General features: G+C 25.0%; 6 protein-coding genes across 6 annotated transcripts, besides 2 other annotated features; 3 read left to right on the forward strand and 3 right to left on the reverse strand.

Annotated features, from left to right (window-relative positions):
- Window positions 1-857: 857 nt before the first annotated feature.
- EHI_072000 (serine-rich 25 kDa antigen protein, putative) lies at window positions 858-1,571 on the forward strand (the record flags this gene model as incomplete). Its single annotated transcript, XM_001913846.1, has 1 exon — window positions 858-1,571. The coding sequence occupies one exon, from the start codon at window positions 858-860 to the stop codon at window positions 1,569-1,571; it is 714 nt and encodes a 237-aa protein (XP_001913881.1).
- A 41-nt stretch (window positions 1,572-1,612) lies between these two features.
- Window positions 1,613-2,233: a repeat region.
- Window positions 2,183-4,307: a repeat region.
- A 55-nt stretch (window positions 4,308-4,362) lies between these two features.
- Window positions 4,363-5,964, reverse strand: EHI_072010 (uncharacterized protein; the record flags this gene model as incomplete). Its single annotated transcript, XM_648373.2, has 1 exon — window positions 4,363-5,964. The coding sequence occupies one exon, from the start codon at window positions 5,962-5,964 to the stop codon at window positions 4,363-4,365; it is 1,602 nt and encodes a 533-aa protein (XP_653465.2).
- A 138-nt stretch (window positions 5,965-6,102) lies between these two features.
- EHI_072020 (uncharacterized protein) lies at window positions 6,103-6,507 on the reverse strand (the record flags this gene model as incomplete). Its single annotated transcript, XM_648372.1, has 1 exon — window positions 6,103-6,507. One exon carries the CDS (start codon window positions 6,505-6,507, stop codon window positions 6,103-6,105), a length of 405 nt encoding a protein of 134 aa, XP_653464.1.
- Window positions 6,508-6,562: 55 nt separating this feature from the next.
- On the reverse strand, window positions 6,563-7,288 carry EHI_072030 (nucleosome assembly protein, putative; the record flags this gene model as incomplete). Its single annotated transcript, XM_648371.1, has 1 exon — window positions 6,563-7,288. One exon carries the CDS (start codon window positions 7,286-7,288, stop codon window positions 6,563-6,565), a length of 726 nt encoding a protein of 241 aa, XP_653463.1.
- A 171-nt stretch (window positions 7,289-7,459) lies between these two features.
- On the forward strand, window positions 7,460-8,253 carry EHI_072040 (40S ribosomal protein S3a, putative; the record flags this gene model as incomplete). The annotated part of the gene is made up of 1 exon (XM_648356.2): window positions 7,460-8,253. The coding sequence occupies one exon, from the start codon at window positions 7,460-7,462 to the stop codon at window positions 8,228-8,230; it is 771 nt and encodes a 256-aa protein (XP_653448.1). The 3' UTR covers window positions 8,231-8,253.
- Window positions 8,254-8,375: 122 nt separating this feature from the next.
- EHI_072050 (Viral A-type inclusion protein repeat, putative) lies at window positions 8,376-13,817 on the forward strand (the record flags this gene model as incomplete). Its single annotated transcript, XM_648355.1, has 1 exon — window positions 8,376-13,817. One exon carries the CDS (start codon window positions 8,376-8,378, stop codon window positions 13,815-13,817), a length of 5,442 nt encoding a protein of 1,813 aa, XP_653447.1.
- Between the last annotated feature and the right edge of the window lie 73 nt (window positions 13,818-13,890).

Raw genomic sequence — 13,890 nt, forward strand, 5'->3', positions numbered from 1 at the left:
TAATAAACATCATAATGAAATTATACACATAAATAATAAACATAAAAATAATAAAAAATATTTTTCATTAATAAAACATTACTAATTATTTTACATAATTAAATTAGACACTGTTATTGAATAGTTCTAATTTTTACAATAAAAACATACCATTTATTTCTTATTTTCTTCTTTTAATATCTCTTTTCTTTTATTACTTTCTATATTCTTTCTTCTTCTACTTTCTTTTTATTCTTATACATCCTTATCTTCTTTTTCAATTATTTGCCTTTTTTTCGTTGCAGAGTTAGAAATAAACCATAAAGATATAATAAAGATAATACAAATATAATACAAACAACAAGTCTAATAAGAAAGAGACATAAAAGAATAAATAGAAATGATAAAGAAGAAAGATGTGAAAAGAAAATGAATAGAACAAATAATAATATGATAAGGAATATAACAAATGAGAATGAAAATAAAAATAACAATAATTTACAATTGAAGTGAAGATAAAATCGAAATAATAATAATATAATGATTAATTTGTTGTTTTCTAGTTAATTAATTTTGCAAAACGGAAATTATAAATAATAAACACTGATGATAATAAATATACAATAATACTTTATGGTTATGTTTATTTTTGTGTTAAACTACAAAAATGAAAAATTTTAAATTAATAAAACATACCAATCTATTTATTAATATTGAGTCAAAATAGATAAAGAATAAAATCATGAAAGAAAATGAATAATGAATATTGAGTCTTGAAATAGAAAATAGAAGCATAAGAATAAAAATGATGAATAAAATGAATTGAAAAAATAAAGAAGGGAATATTTAAAGCGAATAACTGAACTAGATTTCATTCAATGATTACAATTATATTATTTATATTACTTGTTAATGCAACAGAGAGTATTATCAATAAAGAAGAAAGAAATACCGAAGTAATACACACACAAATAGAAACAAAAGAATCCCAAAGAATGTATAATGGAAATAATATACAATTTAAAAGTGAAGTTGTAAACCCAGTAACATCAACAACTGTATCACCAAAACAAGAAAAACCGGCAGTAGTACAACCAACCCAGAGTGAAATTACTCAACAGGCAAAAGATGGAACTACTCAACAAACACAAGATGCAACTGCTCAACAAACACATGATCATCAAGGAGAACAACACAATGAACAACAACCAACACCAGAAAGACAACCACATCCTTACAATGAACATCAACCAATCCCAGAACAAAATCAACATCCATTTAATGAACATCAACTACTTTCGGATCAGACACCAGAAAAACAATACCACAATGAACATCAACCATTACCAGACAAACAAGAACCATCTGCACCACAAGATGGAAAGGATAATCAACAACCAAACAAAAAACCAGAAGATGGAAATGATAATCAACAAAAAGATGGAAATAAAGAAATAGATAATAAAACAACAAGTAGTTCAGATAGTTCAGACAATAAACAAGATGATGATAGAAATAATTATAACAATGATGATGGTACAACAAGTATGTTTATTATTCTTTGTGCTACAATCATTCTTTTATTCTTCTAATTGAACATCTTTGTTTTTATTATTATATTGTTTATCATATAAAATCCTTTTCCAATGCAATAAATACAACAAATTTTAATGCCATAGTTATTGTGTAAATACTTTGTGTATTGTAAAGAAAACCAAACAAGATATAAAAATTCAATGTCATACAATAAAAGAATGAATTTCAATAACAATAAATTGAAAAGAAATAAAAATGATAATGATAAATGAAATACAAAGGAAAAATTGATTAGAAGACGAAAGATACAAATGAAAACAAATAAGAAACAAGATAAATACAATAATAATAAAGATTGCACCCATAACAAATATAAATGAATAACAATAAATGATATACAAGAAATAATAAAAAGAATAACAAGTGAATGGAAAAAGGAGAATAATCAGAAATACTTAAAAAATATGAAGGTAAGAGGAAAAGATTGTATTATATTCAACAAGAAGTATATTCAATCAAAAAAGATAAATGAAAGAATCAAAGAAGAAAATAAAGAAAACAAAATACAATGAAGAAAAAGACATTAAAACAAATGAAGAAGAAGTTAAAAACAAAAACACAAATAAAGAAATGAATGATAGATGGAAAATTACAAAGAATAATAAATAACAAACAAAACATAATAAAAATACAAGAAGAAATACAACAAAATAAAGAAATAGAATTTTAATTGAATTGATGTATTGAATTAATTGGTTAAATAAGAAATTATATAAGAAATGAAGAAATGAAGAAATTGAAAGTATAATAAAAGCAATAAACATCAATGTCAATAATGAAAAAGAATATATTAAATATATTAAAATATCACATAAAATAAAAGAAAATACTAAACGGTACATTAAAGTGAAAGTAAATGATATAATAGAAGAGTAGAGTGCAATTCAATAATAAAAACATCATATTAAAGAATAGTTCTACAGAAATTGATGAAGAATATCTTAACATTCTCATCAATAAAGTAAAAGAAATGAAAGTAGAAAAATGTACAAATATTAATTACTATATTCAAAGAAAAGAAGCTAACGAATTAATAAGAGGAAATAATAATAGATGGATAATTTCAGGAAGCAGAATGCATGAAGTGCAAGATGATATGAATAATATTTCAATGTGTATGCACCTCTATCTCCAAAATAAAATAATAAGAGATAAATTTGATGAAATAAAAGAAATATAAAGAAAATTAATAGACTAGAAGATCTAGTCAATGGAAGAAAATGGTACAGAATATAATGCAACATGAAATTAAATGAATATTCTGAAGAAGGAATAAAAGTCAAAGCACTAGAAAGAATAAAATACATAAAATATATGATGACAATGATAAAAGAAAGAATTAAATTCAATAAAAATGAAATAATAAGAATCAATACAAATAAAATCATGTTTAATTCTAACAAGAAAATTAGAATAAGGAAGAAACAAATAATGAAATATACCCAAATAACGATATTACTTTAGAATAATGGAAATATTATATGAAACACAGGTGATATTAAATAAAGAGAAATGGAAAATAAAACAAATCACCTCGTGGAATGAAAGATATATCAATTATGATAATGTCATTATAACATTAAATGAATTAAATTTAAGTATAATGAAAATAAGTAACTGGAAAGCACCAGGAATAGACACTATATATGGTATTATTGGAAAAGAATGTCATCATCAAGAGAAATCATTCTCAATATATTTAATGAATGGTTGCACTTCCCTGAAAACATCCCATTAGACATGGTAAGTGGAAGAACTTTATTAATCCACAAAGTGATATGAATGATGTCACTAATTATCGTCCTATCAGTTGTACAAATGTAATTATGAAAGTATTTACATCAATATTAAAAGAAAAGATTCACATTAGACTTAACATGAATTGTGAATCATTTAAAATCAGTAAAAATCAATTGAGATGTAAGTTACAATCTTTAGCTGCAAAGAATGAATAATTAATAGTTATATGATGAAGCAACAGAAAGAAGAGAAATACCCAAAATATGTGGAGTCATATTATGACATTAAGAAAGCATATGACACTGTCAACCACGAATGGGTAATTGAATCATTAAAGTATTTTAATGTAGAGGGTGTCATCATTGACATTATTGAAAGTATGATGACTAGATGGAAGATATTCATCGGCTATAAATATAATGAATATCTAGGTAGTATTAAATTAAATAGAGGAATTTTACAAGGTGATTCATTATCAAATCTACTCTTCATCATACAGATGAATGTAATTTCTCAATTCATCGAAGAGAAATTCCCAAAAACAAATCACATATTATATATGGATGAAATAAGAATAATGGCGCAAAGTGGTGAAGAAATGGGAATAATCTACAACGAAATTGATGATATAATAAGTTACATATTGAAATGAATGAGAAAAAGTCAGGAATGGTATTAAAAACATTAAAGAAATACCAAATGGAATGCAAAACATCCCAGTCATTGAAGGTGAGGACTTGTATAAATACTTAGGAATATGGCAGTCCGATGAAATTGATGACACCTTCAATTGTAAAACCATCAAAAAAAAAATGAATCAGAAGATGGAAGAAATAAACACTGATGAAAGTAGTAATAGAAGATATATTACTAGAATAAACACGGAAGTAATCAATATCTTCAGACATTCAGTATCAGTTGTAAATTGGAAAGGTAACTTAGATAAAATTGATTTGGAGATAAGAAAATATTTAAGAAAGGGAAAATACATTATCATAAATGAAAAAGAAAAATAAATAAAATAACAAAAACATCAAACAATTAAAATTATTCTTCTATTACTGGTTTTATTACATTTTGTAATATTTCATTCACATCTGAGTTAGTTCCACATTGTTTTAATATCTTATACACTTTTAATGGTGCAATGATTTCATCAATAAGACATTGATATAATTCTTTATACATGTTTTTCTTAATATAATTAATAACATCTTTTTGCTTACTATTTTCTCTTACAATATTTTTTAATTGAGGGAAACATTCTGTTAAAGCATCTCTTGCACTGTCATATGTTTGTGATTGAATTTCTTTTTGACTACTGTCATAACAAAGAACTACAATCGTAAGAAGTATATTACAAATAACTGCACTACTTATTCCAAATAATTGAAATTCACTTCGTATATTTAAAGTAAAGAATACAACAAATACTAACATAAATACTGCTCTTAAATTTCTCATTATTGCTCTATTAAATTGGTCTATTGGTGTTAAAGAAATTATTCCTTCGATTACATCTTCTGCACTTTTCATTCTAACTTCAGTCTCATGTCCAAGTTCATGAGTTTGTCTTAATAAATATTGTGAATAATATGTCCATTGTTTTTTTAATAATAAAGATGGAGATAATAATATACCAAAGTATTTTAAACATAATACAATTAAATTGTATAATAATTTTATTAATACAATAGGTTGTATATACCATCTTTTATATTCATTTACTTTATTTTTAATTCTCTCTTTCCATTGATTTACATTTGGAATATGAAATTTATGTTCTTCTTGAATAAGTGATTTATAAAAATCTATTTCTTTATTAGGGAAATAAATATCTTTAATAATCTTATATAAATAACGACTTCCTTTTCTTAATTCATTTTCTCTTTGTGTAATTAATTTACTCATTAAGTCATTACTTAATGTACATCTTTTAATAAATAAATTTTCTTCTTTTTGTTTACTTTTCTTTGGTAATTCTTCTAATCCTTCTATTTTAACTTCTCCTTCTTCTTGTTTAACATCTTTTATTTCATTGATTGATTCACTACTTTCAGAATCATTTTCCATTTCAACATCTCCATCAAAATATCCTGATGTCATAATAAGTGTACTTGTAGTAAATCCTTCAGGGTCAAGTTCAGTTTCTGTACTTTGTGAATATCTTAACATTCTTTTTACTTTATTCCAATCTCCTCCAACAGACAAAACTTTTCTATCATTAAAAAATTTATTTGCATTTAATAAATTTTCATCGTTCATTATTTTATATAATTTATATCCATAATATATTAATGAAATAATTACAAATATTCCAACAATACTTACAAGTACATTTCTTAATCTACTTGTTACAAAAAAGTCAAAAAATGCTGGTAATGTTCCATCATTTGTTGTAATTGGTTTTAGTGGAAATCCAATAAATGTAGAATAATCTAAATAAATCAAGAAAATACCAAGAAATGCAATAACAAATACTTGAATAATTGGATAACATTTTAATATTAATAAATTATAATATCCTTGAACTCTCCATAATTTATAAAACCAAGGAAATGATGGTTCTGGACAATTGATTGATTCGATCTGATCTTCTTTGTTATCAATTAAATTATAATTTGGTTGGGTTAAATCTTCTCCTGACATTAACTAAAAGATCTTAGATCCATTATACCTCATATAACAATTTTTTTTGTTATTATAAATTGTTATTTCTTATTACTTATTTCACATAAAATAAAAAGAATTATTCAATTCTAATTAACTCCTTTCTCTTTTCTTTTGTTAATGTACTACATCAAATAATTCTCTTCTTTCACCATATTCTGAATAAAATCTTTCAAAACCTCCTCGAAGAATTCTTATTTGAACATGACTTTCTTTGTATTTTTCTTTCTTAAAACATTCATTTAATATCATTGCACATGTTGGTCCTCTTGTTTGTGACATCATGCAATGAATAATAATCAAATCATAATCTTTGTATATTGAAGCTAATGATGTTGCCGTTTCTTTAAAATTAGGTGATGGAATATTGATTGCAGTATGTATCACTAAGTCACCAACATCATTTCCACGTACATCAATAATAATAAACCTTTTCTTATTACTATTGCTTGTAATTAGTTCAACAACATCTTTACAATTGATATAATCAAGACGTGATGGAATTATTGACATACAACTCATTTTTTTTAAGTTCTTCTGAAAATTATATCAAACAAAAGAACATTAAACAATAATATTAATTGAATTGATAAAAATATTGGATGGCTTTAGTATTAAAGTTATCAAAAACTGAATCAAGAATTTCATAATCTTCTTCATTGACTAATTCTTGTATAAACACATTAAAAAATGATGATGAGTTAATCTCTAATAAATTCACTTTCCAATCAATTCCATTTGTTATAACTTTAATTCTTCCAGTTGAACCAATACGTTCTCCATTTTCATTTGCTCGATATATCATTCTAATTGTAAAATGATCATTAGTAAAATATGGATTCTTATCAAAAAAGAATGATAATTCCTTTCCCATTTTGATTGTTAATGACTTCATATCAAATGATGGTGTTAATGTTGTTATTTTGATATCGTTGAGGTACGACAAAGCAACTAAATCTTCTTCTACTGTATTATAAGATAAGAACAAACTAACAGCATTTAATGCTCTAATCCAGAAAAATGGCACTCCTTTGTTATTAATTTGTGGTTTTGGTGAAGTAACATCATCATTTTTTATTGGTTTGCTTTGTTGGGACTCTTCACTTTTCTGGTCAGATAACCCCACAACAACATCCTTTCTCCTTTCATTTAAAATTTTCATCATCTTTTCATATTCCATAGTTTTATAGACTTTTTTTACAGTTAATTCTGCTTGTGCTATTTTCAATGATCTATTAGTTTCTTGTAATAGTTTTCTGTTAATAGACTCATCTTCAGGGAGTTGTGAGGATTGATAACTCATATTGGTTATTAAGTTCAGTAAATTACACAATAACTTCCTTTTCATCAATCAATCTTCTTATAAAACAAAAATATAATTATGTATAGTAAAATATAATTTAAGGAAACTATATTGGAAAAAAAGAAAAAAAAGAGAAAACCCTAAAAAACTAAAAAAATTAATTCTTAGGAGATGGCAACAGGAAAGAATAAGAAGTATAAGGCAGGAAACGTTAAGAAGGGAAGCAAGAGAAAGATTGCTGAGCCATTCTCCAAGAAAGAATGGTACAATGTTAAAGTACCAAAGAACTTCAAGAGAAGAACCGTCGGACAAATCGTTGTTAATAAAACAGCTGGTACTAGAATTGCTTCAGAACAACTTAAAGGAAGAGTTGTTGAAGTAAATCTTGCTGATCTCATGGAAAATGAAAAATTTGGAGCATACAACTACAAATTTAAATGTGAAGATGTTAATGGAAAAGATTGTCTTATGATTTTCCATGGACTTAAACTCACAACTGATAAATTAAGATCAATTGTTAAGAAGTGGTGTACTCTTATTGAAACATCAGTTGATGTTAAAACTACTGATGGACATTTAATTAGAATCTTCTGCATTGGATTCACCAGCAGAAAGTCCAACCAAATCAAGAAAACTTCATATGCTAAAAGTGCTCAAATTAAGAAGATTAGAAAGATTATGAACAATCTTATCACTAAAGAAGCTGCTTCACGTGAACTTACACAATTTGTTGATTATCTTAGAGAAAACAAACTTCCAAAAGAAATTGTTGCTAAATGTAGCAAAGTCTTCTCAATGGACAATGTCTACATTCGTAAAGTTAAGATTCTTAAGGCTGGTAAAATTGATTCACTTAAACTTCTTGACCAACATCAAGACACTAGTGCACCAGTTGAAGCTGCCCCAGTTGCTGAAGAAAAAGGAGAAGTTGTTGAAGCTTAATTGAAGAATGTCGGTTATTAAAAATTTCTGTTATAGCATAAAACATTTTCATTCAACTAAATGCTTTTAAATTAAATTATTTGAAAAAAGAAAACTTCCTTTCTCTTTTTCAGAAAATAACTCATAAATTCTTTTATTTAGTTCAATGAGTAGAAGAACCGGTATTCAATTGGGAGCTCGACGTAAAGCCGAACCACAAACAACACCTAAACCAGAAGACAAACAACCAGATGTAATGCCTCCACCCCCCTCTGGAGAAGCACCTGTTCCAGAACATAGAGAACGAAAAGCATCATTTCTTACTCGACCAAAAAAGGGAGTAAATACAAATGACTCAGAACAACAAGACCCACCCACACAACAACCAGTTGAGAAAGTACAACAAAGAAAAGGATTCCTTTCAAGAAGAAGTGAAACACAAAGTCAAACAAATGAACTTGTCTCAACTCCACCTCATGAAAAGTCAGGTGATGAAGCAAAGAATGAACAAAAACAAAGCTCTTCTCAAACAAGCGAATCTACAGAAAAAGAGACTCATAAAAAAAGACTTAGTTTCTTGGGAAGAAAAAGTTTTAGTAAAAGAAATTCTACTGAAAATACTGGACATAGCTCTTCTGAACATTCTGCTACATCAAGTCTAGCATCTGAAACTACTGCAGAAGAAGTTAATAGATCAGTTAATGCACAAATTGAAGAGGAAAACAAAAGGTTACAAAACGAGAATGAAGAATTAAAAAAGAAATGCGATGCACAAGACTCATTACTTAAAACAAAAATGAAAAGTGAAATGGAAGCTAAAAAGAAAGTTGAGATATTAGAAAATGAAAAGAAAGATTTGATTGATAAGATGGCTAATGAAAATGATGGAATGAGTAAATTAAATGAGGAATTAACTCAAATTAAAAATGAAAAAGAAAGCATTAATAATGAACTAATTCAAACTAAACAAGAAAAAGAAAGTATCAATAATGAATTAACTCAACTTAAAACTGATAATGACCAAAAAGAGAATGAATTGAATCAGGTTAGACATGAAAAAGATGAGGTAATTGAAAAATTTAACACTAGCAAAGAAGAAAATGAAAAGATTATGAATGAGCTTAGTCAACTCAAGCAGGAAAAAGAAGAAAAAGAGAATGAATTAAAGGAACAAGTTAAGAAAATGGAAGAAGAAAAATCAAAGTTAATAACAGAATTATCAAATGGAAGTGATGGTATTTCTAAATTAAATGAAGAATTAACACAAACTAAACAAGAAAAAGAAGAAATAAACAATGAACTAAATTCAATTAAAGAAGAGAAAAAGAGAATTGAAGAAGAGAAAAATCAAATTATAAATGAAAATAAAGAAATTAAAGAAGAAAAAGAAAAAATTGAAGAAGAGAAAAAAGAATTACTCAAAGAAATTGAAAAAGAAAAAGAAGGAAACAATCAATTACAGAATGAAATTAACACCATTCAAACACGAATGAAAGAAATAGAAGAAAAGAACCAAGAAATTATTTGTGATAACAACAAAGAAATTGCCAAATTCAAAGAAGAACAAGAAAATCTTCAAAAAGAATTAAATCAAATTAAAGAAGAAAAACAAAAAACTGAAAATGAAAAGAATGAATTAGTTGATGTAAAGACTCAAAAAGAGAATGAGCTTAATAAATTAAAAGAAGAAAAAGAACAAATATTTAATGAAAAGACAACAATAGAAAATAGCTTAAATCAAATAGTTGAAGAAAAGAATAAGTTAACAGAAGAAAAAGAAAGTATAAAACAAGAATTGGATAGTATTAAAGCAGATAATTCAACTAAAGAATTAGAAATTAATAAAATTAATGAAGAAAAAAATCAATTACAAAACGATTATGACACAGTCCAACAAGAAAAGGAAAATATTCAAAAAGAATTAAACCAAATTAAAATAGAAAAGTCACAAAAAGAAGAAGAATTAAATAAAATAAAAGAAGAAAAACAACAAGTAGAAGATGAAAAAGCTAAATTAATAACAGATATTGCTAATGGTAATGATGGACTGACAAAGTTAAATGAAGTAATTGATAAATTAAAAGATGAAAAGGAAAATATTAGTAATGAGCTTAATCAAATAAAAAATGAAAGAGATAATATTTCTAATGAATTTAATAAAACAAAAGAAGAAATAAAACAAAAAGAAAATGAAACAATACAATTAAATGAAGAAAAAAGTGTTTTATTAAATGAATTAAACCAAATTAAGGAAGAAAAACAAAAAATAGAAGATGAAAAAGCTGTTATTCAACAGGAAAAAGAAAATGAAATAACAAAGTTAAATGAAGATAAAACTGTAATAGAAAATGAATTAAATCAAATTAAAACTGAAAAACAAGAAATAGAAAATGAATTAAATCAAACTAAAGATGAAAAACAAAAGATAGAAGATGAAAAATCAAAGTTAATAACAGAATTATCAAATGGAAATGATGGTATTTCTAAATTAAATGAAGAATTAACACAAACTAAACAAGAAAAAGAAAACGTTTTAAATGAACTTAATCAAATTAAAAATGAATTTGCATCATTTAAAGAACAAAATACTCAAAAAGAAAATGAACTTAAAGATGAAAACAATAAAGTTCAACAGGAACTTGAACAAAAGAATAACGAAGTATCAAAATTAGAAGAAGAAAAAGGAAATATTTCCAATGAGTTAAGTAATACAAAACAAGAATTAGAACAAAAGAAGCAAGAAATAATCACTATTACTCAGGAAAAAGAAGAAAAAGAGAATGAATTAAAGGAACAAGTTAAGAAAATAGAAGAAGAAAAATCAAAGTTAATAACAGAATTATCAAATGGAAGTGATGGTATTTCTAAATTAAATGAAGAATTAACACAAACTAAACAAGAAAAAGAAGAAATTCAAAAAGCATTAGAAGAAGAGAAAGAAAAATTAGAAAGAATAGAAACCGAACTTAAAGAAATCAAAGAAGCAAAACAAGAATTAGAAGAAGAGAAAAATAAAACTATTGAAGAAAAAACAAATCTTCAACAAGAATTAAATGAGAACAAGAAAATTGTTGAAGAATTAACACAAACTAAACAAGAAAAAGAAGAAATAAACAATGAACTAAATTCAATTAAAGAAGAGAAAAAGAGAATTGAAGAAGAGAAAAATCAAATTATAAATGAAAACAAAGAAATTAAAGAAGAAAACATAAAGTCTATTGAAGAAAAAACACAAGAGATTAATTCATTAACAACATCAATAGAAGAATTAAAGGGCCGTTTAGAAGAGTCAAAAGGAGAACGAATTGAAATTGAAAAAGAAAGAGATAGAGTTATTTCTGAATTAAATGACATTAAATTACAAAATGAAGGGATGAAAAAACAAGTAGAAGAAGCACATAATAGAATGACTGAAATGCAGAAGTCTTTTGAAGGGTCTGAAAATGAAATGATTAATTCATTGAATAACCAAATCACACAGTTAAACGAAAAAGAGAAACAAATGAATGAACAGGTTATGGCATTACAAACACAATTATCCCAAAGTAATATTAATTTAGAAGAAGTTAAAAAAGACCTTATTGAGTCACAAAATAAATACACTCAAATTAATGAAGAAAAAGATTGTGTTGAACAAGAACGAAACAAAATAAACGAAGAATATAAAACAGTTAATGAAGAACTTGAAAAAAATAAGAAAGAACTTAATGACTTACAGACTAAATATGATAATGAAATTCTTGAATTAAATAAGAATAAAGATGAATTAAATAGTCTAATAAACAACTTAAAAGAAGAAAAGACTAACTTAGAAGAACAAGTTAAGAAAATGGAAGAAGAAAAATCAAAGTTAATAACAGAATTATCAAATGGAAGTGATGGTGTTTCTAAATTAAATGAAGAATTAACACAAACTAAACAAGAAAAAGAAGAAATAAACAATGAACTAAATTCAATTAAAGAAGAGAAAAAGAGAATTGAAGAAGAGAAAAATCAAATTATTAATGAAAATAAAGAAATTAAAGAAGAAAAAGAAAAAATTGAAGAAGAGAAAAAAGAATTACTCAAAGAAATTGAAAAAGAAAAAGAAGGAAACAATCAATTACAGAATGAAATTAACACCATTCAAACACGAATGAAAGAAATAGAAGAAAAGAACCAAGAAATTATTTGTGATAACAACAAAGAAATTGCCAAATTCAAAGAAGAACAAGAAAATCTTCAAAAAGAATTAAATCAAATTAAAGAAGAAAAGTCTAAATTAATAACAGATTTATCAAATGGTAATGATGGACTAAGTAAATTGAACGAAGAGATTGAAACAATAAATAAAGAAAAAGAAGGAATTAGAAAGGAACTTGAATCATTAAAAGAAGAAAACAATAAAATTCAAGATGAGTTAGAACAAAAGAATCAAGAACTTTCAAAAGTTAAAGAAGAAAAAGAAAAATTAATACATGACCTAACAAATGGTAATGATGGAATTAATCAATTAAATGAAGATTTAAATCAAATCAAAAATGATAAAGAAGAGTTAACTGAAAAGAACGTTCAGCTTCAAAATGAAATTAATAAATTAAAATCTGAAAATGAAGAACTTTCAAACAATCTTTCATTTGAAAAAGAAGGATTAAAACAAGTTAATGAAGAAGTAAATGCTATTAAAGAAGAAAGAGATGAGTTAGTTAAACAAATTAAAAAAATAGAAGAGGAAAAAAGAAAAGTAGAAGAAGAATTAAATTTCAATGGAAGCGAAGTTAATGAACAAATAGCTCAAATAAATAATGAAAAAGAACAACTTAATCAAGAATGTAATGAATTAAAACAAAATTTAAAAGAATTACAAAGTAAGATAGAAGAAATTGAACAAGAAAAAGAAAGTAATGAAATTAAAAAGAAAGAAGAATTACAAGAATTACAAGAAGAAATTACTGAAAAAGATAATGACATCAAAAATCTGAAAGAAGAAATAGAAAGAATAGAAAAAGAACTTCAAGAAAAAGAAGAAGATATGGAACAAATGAGTAATAATACAGAAGAACTTGAAGAATTAAAGAATAAACTTACAGAAACACAACGTTTATTAGAAGAAGAAAAGAAAGAAAAAGAGTCTATTTCTAATGAATTTGAAGAAACAAAAGAACAAGTTCTTGTTGAATTACAAAGAGTTAATAATGAAATGAATAAAATGAATGAAATTAAACAAGAAGATGAGAATGAAAAAGAAGAATTACAAGAACATATTAATAAATTAAAGAGTCAAATAGAAAGAGAAAATGAACAATTAAAAGAAGTTAGTAAACTTAAATGGGAATTAAGTGAATTAAAAACAGAAAATGAGAGTATGAAACAGATGATTATGAATAAAAAATCATTGTTAGACAATACAGATGATTTTATATTAATGAGTTTAGAATATTTATATTTTGATTCAGTTTGGGTAACATTAAAAATGGAATTATTAGACGAAGAAGACTTAGATGATTCAATTGGAGACAGACTAGGAATTAATACATTGAAATTATTTAAAATATGTTATAATTCAACAACGTTCAACAATTACAGAGATTGGTTGTTACAATATATAAAAGGAGAAATTTCAATTTAATTGATTTTTTTTATTCATTTTAATTGTTTAAATGAACAAAATAACAAAAACAAATGAGTTAAAATATAAAATA

Source organism: Entamoeba histolytica, genomic scaffold, assembly GCF_000208925.1.
Source record: "Entamoeba histolytica HM-1:IMSS scf_1104750517383 genomic scaffold, whole genome shotgun sequence".
Lineage (NCBI taxonomy): Eukaryota > Evosea > Mastigamoebida > Endamoebidae > Entamoeba > Entamoeba histolytica.